The sequence below is a fragment of the Lathyrus oleraceus genome, chromosome 2 (assembly GCF_024323335.1).
Source record: "Lathyrus oleraceus cultivar Zhongwan6 chromosome 2, CAAS_Psat_ZW6_1.0, whole genome shotgun sequence".
NCBI classification, from domain to species: Eukaryota; Viridiplantae; Streptophyta; class Magnoliopsida; order Fabales; family Fabaceae; genus Lathyrus; species Lathyrus oleraceus.
Window position 1 is genome coordinate 144,392,956 of NC_066580.1, and position 11,706 is coordinate 144,404,661.

General features: G+C 33.9%; 1 protein-coding gene across 1 annotated transcript; it reads left to right on the forward strand.

Annotated features, from left to right (window-relative positions):
• Nucleotides 1-9,473: 9,473 nt before the first annotated feature.
• LOC127118552 (cytochrome P450 CYP736A12) lies at nucleotides 9,474-11,394 on the forward strand. The gene is made up of 2 exons (XM_051048764.1): nucleotides 9,474-10,262; nucleotides 10,361-11,394. Exons 1-2 carry the CDS (start codon nucleotides 9,576-9,578, stop codon nucleotides 11,195-11,197), a joined length of 1,524 nt encoding a protein of 507 aa, XP_050904721.1. The 5' UTR covers nucleotides 9,474-9,575; the 3' UTR covers nucleotides 11,198-11,394.
• Nucleotides 11,395-11,706: the final 312 nt, after the last annotated feature.

Consider the following 11,706-nt stretch of genomic DNA (forward strand, 5'->3'; position numbering starts at 1 on the left):
TTGACAAATCCTTCAATTCTTCTATGATTACTACCACATGATCGAACTTTGGAGCCAGTGACCTCAAAATCTTTAATACTACAGATTTTGATGTCAACACTTCTCCACATGTCTTGATTTGACTCACTAGTTTTGTTACTCTAGGGAAGACATCAGCCACACTTTCATTGTCTTCCATCTGAAGCAATTCATACATTCTTTTGTGAGTTTGTAACCTCATCTTCCTCATTTTCTCAGTGCCTCCAAACGATTATTCAAAGATGTCCCATGCTTCCTTTGATGAATCTACATCACCAACTTTCTCAAAGTTTTATGAATCAACGCATTGATGGATTAGAAAGGGAACCTTGTAATATTTCTTCTTCAAGTCTTTGTACACAACCTTTTGTTCATCTGTAACATTCTCTCCAATTTGTGTTACTCAATTCTTCAAAAGACCCCAAAGATCTTGATAATAGAAAACAACCTTCATTTGATTGCACCGATTTTCATAATTCTTACCATTCAAGATGGGGAGATTCGTCGGAATATGCTCGTTCGGATGATTTATCGTGATTCAATGTGTCCCGAGGATCACACAGTCAGTGCTCTAGATACTAGATGTTGGGAAAACTCCAATTTTGAAATTAACCGAATCAATCTTGATGAATAAGATTCAATCTTTATGATTGAATATGCCTTTTGTTCTTCACCCTTTACTAAGGTGAAATAACCACTCCTTAGTTGTAAGATGATTCTACATTTCATAAAGAATGAAAGAAGAAAATAAAGCAATTGAAAGTGAAAGAAAATAAATTCTGGAGGAAGAAGAAGAATGTATGTTGTGTGAACTGCACTCAAAGTGTTTGCTATAATGTGTGTTAATCACAACTGTGATTTCAGAATCTACACAATACTTGCTTGTTCTTACTTAGTTACAAATTAAATAGAGCGCATCTCTATTTATAGAAGATATTAATTTCACTCTAAGTAATCACAAAATAACTAACTCAACTAAAAATAAGTTAAGTTAACTATTTCGACATAATATCATTTCAATATCACTTGACATTATTTTGGTCATTATCATACTTTAAATCACAAATTTAATAACATCCAATTTCATATTGCATGGCTTTTATTTTTGTGAGTACAAAAATATCATCATTCGATTATAAAAATGATAATAACCCAAAGAATATTATGAACCTCATTTTTATAATAGATCCTCCCTATAGTAATAAAATTAAATAAACTAAATATTAGTTGTGTTCGATCATGTTTAATTTTCGACAAATTTAAAATAATCATTCGAGTACAATCGAAACAATTATATACTATTCAAATTAAATAAATTGAATAATCCGATACTCAACTCGACCTGATTCATTTGAACAAAATTGATAATAGAGGATGAAATGGATGAAAGGATCTTCTTTAGTTGTCGTCATTGTTTGTCAATTTTGGGAGAAATTTTATATTAGGTATGTCGTACATAAATTATGGTTTAAAAATTAGAAGTCAACATAAGAAAAAGAACTTTATTTTGGAACATATGAAAGACCAATTTAAAGGAGTAGAAAAATTGTAGGTTAATGGTTGAAAAGCATGCCGTCTTTGGGAAGAATCAAGCGAAGGGTGTAAAAGAAATAAAATTATCTTACACGTGGCAATGTTTTATTGCTGTATTTTATAATATGTCAAGTGGAGGCTTTCCGAGCTCGGCTCAATTTGAACTAGCTTTGTCTTATAATTTAGGTATTTTGATTAAATAAATAATATGTTGAAAAAAACTCGATCTTAGTTATACTGCCATCATCATAACAACCAAGTTGGACTGGTTAAAAGAAGTTCATTATAGAGAGTGTAAGAGTTGGAGACAAGTGACCGAAAGATAATCTGATTATGTGATGAAGAATAGAATTACAACAGTTAAAGATTCAACAATTATGTGCTACATGAACAATTTATCAACATACATCACCGAAAAAGAGATGGAGAGAAGTGGTTAGGAATGCTCATGCATGATTAATTTTCATAATCAATTTATAATAATAAATAATTTATATGTTATAATAGATTATTAAAACCATACTATTAATTAATCGGATTTGGATATGAATTTGGTTAACATCATACTATTAATTAACCGATTTTTTATAATCGAATTTTGATATGGATATGAATAATTTAAATAATTGATTGATTTTAGCACCCCTAAAAGTGGTAAACGTGTATATTGTTAAAAAAATAAGATAGAAAAGTTTTTTGAATTAGTTAGATTCACCGGAATAGATGACCAAACAAGGTTATGAAATCAGCTAAAGGACATATGCTTTGAAACATATAAAATGGGGATAGACATATCTAGATTCGCAAGAACATAAAGAAATCTGGTGCATATAGATGGTAATAAAGCTCAAACCTCATGTGGAACAATATATCAAAGCAAATAATGTCAACGAAAAGACATATATGTTTCAAAGTAGAAGAAGGGGAGGAAAATGTTATGCTGATGCTATAAAAAATTATACAAGGTACAAGAACAAAGAAGAAACAATAGTGTGGAGAAAAATGATCAAAAGAAGGAAGAAGTACAATAAGTTGCAGGCATATCATTAACAATAAGTGAGGAAGAAATGTTATGGGCGAAGAAAAGATTCATGGGTTGCGCAGGAAACATAAAATACATTTCACTTTTACATCAAAGATTAATATAGGAAGGTATCATCATAGTAAAAACCACTCCTTTGGGAGGAGAAAAGGTGTTCATGAAAATTGACGAAGATGAAGACTTCTGAGAACTGTAAAAAGACTCGAATAAATTATTTAATAAATGGCTCATTGTAGTCAGAGAATGGAAAACAAGAGACGTGGCGGCAAATAGATATATATGGTAGCACATTTACGGAGTTCATGTCCATGCTTGAAGAAAGAAATTCTTCGCAGCTTTGGTAACATCCTTTGGAAGATTAATAAAGATGGACTCTGCAACAAAAACTTACACATTCCAAGAGCTCTACTACCCAATATACCATTCTTTCCAAGATAAAGCCCAAGATAAACTCCCCCTCAAAATGTATTGGATGTCATATTCCAAAACTTCTACCATCCAAGATACCATTCTTCTCGCCAAGTTGGGTTTCTTCAACACCAGACAAACATGATATTTAATTTTTACCAGGATCACGTGCTCTTGGAAGTATGGCCAGAGCTTTCTCGCCGCGATGATAACGACCAACATGAGCTTCTCAATCTTTTGGTAGCGCGTATCAACACCCTTTACACTTTGCTTATGAAATGCACATGTATTTTTGTTTTGTCTATTTCTTGGATAATGACTTAACTCATCGTCCGCTCAGTGACCGAGAGGTAGAGAAGTAAGGGTGAGTCCTCCTTCGAGCGAGTGAGGATCGGGGAGTCCGTTCATTTGAATGAGATACTCAAGGCTCCTCGTGTCGAGGACTGTTATGATCCTATTACCATTGGTCATTTGAAGATGGTATCAAGAAATCTGATATGGATGGTATCTCATATCTTGCGGCCAAAGAATGGCGGATTTTCGAAAATTGACAATTTTGAGATTCATTTGGTATACATTATGCTGCGCATGGTCAAAATTAACTGGCCTCACTACTTTGCATCTCGTATGTTCTCTATCAAAAATACAACAAAGGCATATATTTTTGTTATCCCTCTATGACTTCTAAGATTCTAAACTACTTCGACATTAGTTTGCCGAATCTCACCGTACACTAGTTAACATGAACTACTTTTGGGATGTAAATCATCGGGACTACTATCTTCGCTTGAATAAACATGAAAGAAAGGTGTACAATTTTGATGATCTTATTGAGTGTGAGGATGATGCAACTGAAGCTCACATGGATGATGAACAACCTATGTGGGTTCATCATGATGTTACAGAAGGAGATGCTGTAATGAATGATGCTCCTAGTGGTGATGATCATGGTGAAGATCTTGGTACTAATTATACTGATACTACCTTTATTATGACTATGCTTCAAGATATACAAATGAGACAAGACGAGAGATATGCTGAGGAGTGCAAATGGCGAGAGACCTTTGAAGCTGCATAAATGGAGTAGTTCCATCTGATTGAGCAACACAGGTCTACTTAGGATTCCAACTTTGAGGCTTTTGCTTCATATGTGACTGAGTCTTTGGTGTCCTTACGGACTGATATGAATGCTAATCATACTGATGTCTTGCCCAGGATTAATCATTTGATTCCAGCCAAGGAAATGAATTCTACGCATTATGAGAGGTTCTACCGTGAAACATGTTATTTCTTAAAATCTCAGTATCACAGTGAAGGACAAGGCTGGAATACAGGTATGACAAGAGGACGTGGGAGACGATAAAGTGATGTTAGACTGATGTGTTATGGTTTTGTCTTAGTTATTTCATGGGTCTCTTGTTGTCACTATGCAGTTTGTCAAATCATGTGTGGAGTCATTCTGCATTTGCATTTTGAATTATGGTTTTGTTTTTCTTTTGGTTTGTGTATTGACAATTACTACTTAACTCTTTGACGTTTAGACAATGATTATTCTATGGTTGTTGTGTTAAATGGTTATGGTTATTGTTTTAACTTTGTTTTGTTTATTAATCTTGTGTGATCTCATATATGATAATTATATGAGAGCGTATTTCTTATCTTTCCAATTACTGATAGTGTGCTTTATCTCTCTTTGATGGTGTCAAAGGGGGAGAAGTATATAATTCACACATTCAAGGGGAGATTTCCATGAACAAGAACGCAATGTCTCAAGTTTTTCCATCATAAAAAATAGGGAGTACGTGAGTGCATTATTCCGTTTAGATATATTTTGAATGATGTCAAAACTAAGAAATAACATTTATGCTTATTAGACTGTATCATCCGAGTCTAGCCGTGCATTTTAGCGTTCTTGCATTAGGAAGCATGTCAACATTGTTATAAATGGTCTGGAAAATATTTGTGCATCAAAATATTGTGTTTAACATGATAAACTTGGTTTTAAGTGAAGATTCATCATTATAGGTTGACATATACGACTACAAAAACTTCAGGTCGATACATAGATGGTACAGGTTTACATGTACTCTGCAGTATTAAAGTATGCAACTTCTGTCTCATGTGCCAAGTCTTCTGGTCGATCTATAGGCAATACATAACCTTACAGGTCGACACATGCTTCCAACAAGTCGACACGTGACTCATATATGTCGACCTATTGATTAAATTTTTTGAAAAATTGCATTTGTTTCCATTCCTTTTGCATTCTTTTTGCTTCTTATGAGTTTCACACATATATATACATGGTACATGCATCATTCTCTAGTAAGGTTTCTAGAGTGAGTAAAACCTACATGAACTCAGGATTTTAAAGCATCTCATCATCTTTAATTCAATCTATGCATACACACAATAAAACTACATATAATCATTTTTTGAATGGGTCCCATCTAGATTAGGATTGATAACGTCCAATTAGATTTGTTGTACCGAGAATATTGGGTTGAGATCTTTGAGGGGTTCAAATAAGAAAACCGAGGTGAGGTTTTCTTTCAAGATATTTAAGGTTTGAAGGTTTTGGACAAGATTGTTCAATTCGGATCCGATCGAGTGAAAGCCTTGGGACTAGGTGTGTCGTGAAATGGAGTAGCGTGAAACAGTGGATCATGTTGACAAATCTTGGGTTCAATAAGTGTGTGTTTGGGATTAATTCAGCTGGGTGAAAGCCTTGAGACAAGGAGGTCATGCAAGGAAGTAGCAACAACAGGTGAATTGAAGCGGCATTATTGGTGACTTAATCAATCTTTGATCAAGGTTTTTGGAGGTACTAGAGTCAAGAACAAACTTAGGGTTTGTGGAATTTAATTTCTCATCTCTTGTATACATACATTTGCAAAGTAAGATTTATTATAATAATATTTCAAGTTTTGTTCGAATTGAGGGAAGACATACATATAGCAGGGTCGATTTGGCAACTGCCTAAACAAATCTCTCTCTCTCTCTCTCTTTTATTTTTCAGTTCGTAAATTGTTGATTACTTTGAACTCTTGTTCAACATTGTTTGGATAATAAATTTTGAATCCTTTGTTAAACTTATGTTGTCGTAGTAATCACATACCATTTGATAATGGTTGGATTTCTACAAACTACGAACACTATACTAATATCCAAACTTTGTTGATCGCACACAAAGTGTTCAAAAAATTGTTTCAACTAGTGTTTTATGTGTTGTTATCATTGGAGATAGACCTTTACTATAATGGAGTATTCAATTTGTTGTTTAAAGTGTTGTTAATCAACTTGTGGATTATTATCATACCATTAACACCTTTACGCATATCCGAGCTATTCAATAGTAGGTTCAGTTAGACGATTTTTGATCCAGGAAATATTTGAAATTTACTTTTGCGCCATAAATTTTTCTAAATCAAATTTTCAAATATTTTTTTTAACTTGGGATCTATTCACCCCCTCTAGATCTAGGTCTATCGTCTAACATACACACACACACACACACACGCACAAACGCACGCCCCCTACACACACACACACACACACACACACATACACACACATACACACACACACACACATACACACACACACAATAAGATTGAAGTCACTCTATTCATGTGAGCTAAGTAGAGGCATTATTCTTCGTTCAAAGCTTGTGATTGATTTTCTGACTCTGCATCAAAGGTGTTAATCACCACATGAAGCAATCAATCTTTCACTAATCATGATCATTTGTAAGGATCAACTTAATGGAATTTTTTTGTTTTCCGCTACATTTTATATCACAATTTTGCTTCAAATAGATGACCAAAGATCATTGGTGGTACGCTGAGTTCAAATAGTCTTTGAACTGACCATTAAAGCAGTAAGAGAAAAAGATTATGATTGTTCTTTCTCAAAATAGTAGCATAAAATGGTTGCATTTATGCAACCAAGGAAATTTGATAGAATCAAAAGAAAATTCGTTCAAACAACACCACTATTTTGTATAGAACAAAGAATCAATTAGACATGAGACTTCAAACACAAAGAGGGGTGAATTGTGTGGGCTTGAAAAATCATTTTCAAACTAAAAATTTAACAAAATCAGAGTTTTAAATTTTTATTGTAAAATAAACAATATAGAAGCAGGAGAAATAAGAAAGTGGAAAGGTGGATATTTAATGGAAGAGAGATAAAAAACATAGATTTATAGAAGCTACATCTAATGAAGTGGCCTACTCCTCTCGTCAATAATTCATTCTTGAGAGTTTCCACTACGATGTGAACTTTTGACAGGATTTTTCTTCGAACCTCCTTATACAAGGATTAAAGTTTTACAATGGCAAACTTACCAAGAACCAACAAAGTTTTAACTACGGAGAACTCAACATACAGTTGGGAGCTTTTAACAACATGATAATCTCCTGAACCGACTTAGAGTTTTAACTACAGAGACTTCCCCAACCAACACAAGGTTTTAACTGGTTTACCTCAATAACCAAAAGATATCTTTTTACTTGGTTTAGCTCACACCAAAAAATGTTTTCTCCAAATAAAAAATTCCAATAATGCCCTTACACCAAACCAAAAACACCACCCATATACAAAGATTTTACTCTCAAAGCACTAAGAAAAATGTGAGAAAACAAAGAGAGAGAAAAGAGATTGAGAAAAAGGTATTAGAATACGATTTATGGTGTGTTAGAAATGAGAAAGGAGTCTTATATTTATAGGACAAATTTAGCTTTAAAAGGAAAAGATCTTTGGGCCTTTATAATGCTGATAATCGATTAGGCAATCCACTTAATTGATTTTCAAGCCCAAAAGTGGAGTATTTTCAAAAGCAACGTTGCATACGATACGCCTATTAACCCTAATAGTTTATTATAAGTCATTATAAAAGAAATAATCAGTTATGCTTAAGGGCTAATCGATTATACATTGCAAAAATCCTTCATAAACAACTTTTTGAGTTCTTAGCCAATTAGCTAGGCACAAAAGCATTTTTTTTGGATTTTGATAAAAAATATAGAGGCTTTCTAAAAGGATGAAAGTGAGTGTGTTTTTCCTTAGTCAAATCGAGAGTTAGTCTTATACCTTTACATACACAAATCACTCGACCAAGGCTCGATGAGCTTTCACACTTTCTCTCTTTCACAACTATGAAGCTTCTGATTTCTTACCACATTATCTTTGACTTTAGCACCTCACTAGAATCTTGAATCTTCTTTTGATGAGGCTTGAAAGAGTACTATCACCAGACATATACCTTGATCAGAGGTCTTCATTGACTTCATTGAACGCAACTTAACATAACCAAGATTAACCTTTGATAACTTGATCTCCAAGCACTTGGTCGCAACTTGATTACCACAATAGATGTTGATATCTTGAGCAAAACTTGATCATCTTGATCTTCAAGCTTCACCACTTGATCAAACCTTGATCTTATTATCATTTGATCACAACTAGATGATAATATCACTTGTCATAATCCAAACCAAAAGCACTTCTGATGAAGACTTCTCATAAGAGTGTTGTCAACATCAAAACTAAACAGGTAGCCACATACTTCATACCTGGAAGCACATAGATCCACATAATCCACATTAGTTAAAAACAACCACCATAAAGAAGCTTCTGATGAAATACTAAATATTCTCTGACGATTAAAAAAGGAACTTGCAAAAAATCAGTTAGCATTTCGACGTTCAAATCAATATAAGATTGAGGTAAAACTTTGCAAGAAGAAACAAAATCATCCCTACCTTGAGTGCAACTCAAAGTTACACTTATATATAAATAACACTTGCAACACTTTCAGGTTATCCAATGTGGTGTTTAGGGGGTCATTTGATGCAAATCAACGATGTTGATAGAAGAAGGATAGTGTTTCTGCATAGTGTCAATTGATGCCGATTTAACCGTTCTTTAGTGATTTGCATATTTGACTAAATTGAGTCTATAGATTGAACCAGTGTTACAAACTTTAGCCAACTCAAAACAACTTTTAATTTTACTCTAACAAAGTCTAAATTTTCTATCATGATGAATTTATATTTTAAATTTATCTTAGTAATACACTAAAAAGAGTTCCAACGCCAGCCACCATATATTTTATGGTGTTTTAAGTAAACAAAATTACAATAAAAAATGATCTGCGTGGACTTTATGAAAGTATCCCACGTATGCCTCATAAAACAATATACATAAATCCACAAAATCAGCCGTCATATAGACCACAATGATGGACACAAAAATTGGATTATTCACCAAGTTCATTGTTTTTTAATAGAGGAGACGTATCCCGAAAGTGCTAGCACACAAGACCAGACGATTAAAAAGAAATCTAGCCCCCAAATAATACTAAACAAAACTTATAAAAAGAATGTCAAAGATTCTTGATTAGTAGCAATAATTTCAGTATATATAGAAAACTATTTTATTTTGCCACCAAATTGGACTCATTTTAACATTGACTCTATTTTGTTTCCCCTTATAAACTTCTCAATAAGTCCACAAACAAACACATCACTACTAGAGTTGCTTGTCGCAAACCAAACCATTCTTTGCAGACATGTCTTCTGCAGCAATACTTGTTTTCCTTTTCATCACTTTCACTTTCACATACGTTTTATTCAAGCTTTTCTCACAACCAAAACCCAAAAACAAGAAGCCACCAGGTCCATCCCCGCTACCAATAATCGGAAACCTCCACCACATACTATGCGCGCTTCCACATCGAAAGCTTCATACACTTTCCCAAAAATATGGTCCAATCATGTCCTTACAGCTTGGTCAAGTCCCAACTGTTATCATTTCATCTTCAAAAGCTGCAGAATTATTCCTCAAAACTCACGACTTGGTTTTCGCGAGCCGGCCGAAGATTCAAGCGTCTGAGATCTTCTCTTACGGTTCTAGAGGGTTGGCCTTTTCTGCTTATGGTCCTTATTGGCGTAGTGTGAGGAAACTTTGCACTTTGAAGCTTCTTAGTGCTTCCAAAGTTGAGATGTTTGCTCCTGTTAGGAAAGAGGAGTTGGGTGTTTTGGTTGAATCATTGAAGAATGCTGCTTTGGTAGGTGAGGTTGTGAATGTTAGTGAGATTTTGGAGAATCTTGTAGAGAATATTGTGTATAAGATGGTGTTGGGTAGGTGTCACTATGAGCAATTTAATGTGAAGAATTTGATTCAACAAGGAATGGCTTTGCTTGGAGCTTTTAATTTGGCTGATTTTGTTCCTTGGTTGGGTGTATTCGATCTTCAGGTATGAAATGTTTAACTGAATCACTCGTTATTGAACAAAGGAGAACAATATTTATCGATTTTAACTTTGATTTTCATATGTTTTTAACTGTTGGCTAGGGATTAACACGAACTTGCACGAAAATCAGTAAAGCAATGGATGAGGTACTTGAGATGATTATAACCGAGCATGAACAAAATCCTATTGTAGACCAAAACACAAATGAAGACTTTGTTGATATCCTTCTTTCGACTATCCATGAAGATATTGATCACGAGAATGAAGAAAATCGTGTGAGCGATAGAACTTACATCAAGGCTATTTTACTCGACATGATAGTAGCAGCATCTGATACATCTGCTACATCGTCTCAATGGACTTTTTCCGAACTATTAAGGCATCCAAGAGTGATGAAAAAACTTCAAAATGAGATACAAAATGAAGTAGGAAATGATAGAATGGTTGAAGAGAAGGATGTGAAGAAGTTTACTTACTTAGATATGGTGATTGATGAAATGTTAAGAGTTCATCCAGTTGCACCCTTATTAGTCCCCCGTGAATCTAGAGAGAGCATCACAATTGATGGTTATTTCATAGAGAATAAAACCCGAGTTATGGTAAATGCATATGCAATAGCGAGAGATCCTACTAATTGGTCAAATGCTGAAGAATTTTATCCTGAACGGTTTATTGACAGAAAATTGAACTATCAAGGACAAGAGTTCGAATCTATACCATTTGGTTCTGGTCGTAGGGGTTGCGCTGGGATGAACATGGGTTTAACTACTATTAAGTTAATTATATCTCAATTGGTACATTGTTTTGATTGGGAACTTCCAAATAATGTTACCCCTTCCAATTTGAATATGGAAGAGAAATTTGGACTCACAGTAACAAGAGCTCAACCTTTGTTCGCAATACCACACTATCGTTTAGGTGATGCTAAACATGAATAAGCCTTAGAAAAGTATCATGTTTGTATCCAACAAGTTTATTACTAATAAATATGCTAAGTGTAGAATCTCTATTAATGATGTTTGTTTAAAATAAGTTAATGTATAATGCGAGATCTTTATCTATATATGTTGATTAATGGACAACATTTGAGTGTATTTGGGGTAAACAGTTTATCTATTAAATTCTTGTTATTCGATACTAGTTTATCATATAACTATTTGTACAAGTTATTCTAATAATTAAAGAGATTATGTGATGAAATCATGTTTTGGAATAACTTGCAATGCAAAGTTTTGGATTGCAATACATAAAGACAAGGGTAAAGATAAGAAAAACAATGTTCTTGGCAAATGAATTGTAAGGTGTATTTTCTATTGACTGAATCGAATGACATGAGCACCATATATGAGCCATTGCACCTAACTAACCACAAAGGAAACTAGCTGTTTTTAGTTGACTTGTAGTGTTACAAGTCGTTAACTTGCAACACAAGTAAACTTTTCCTACT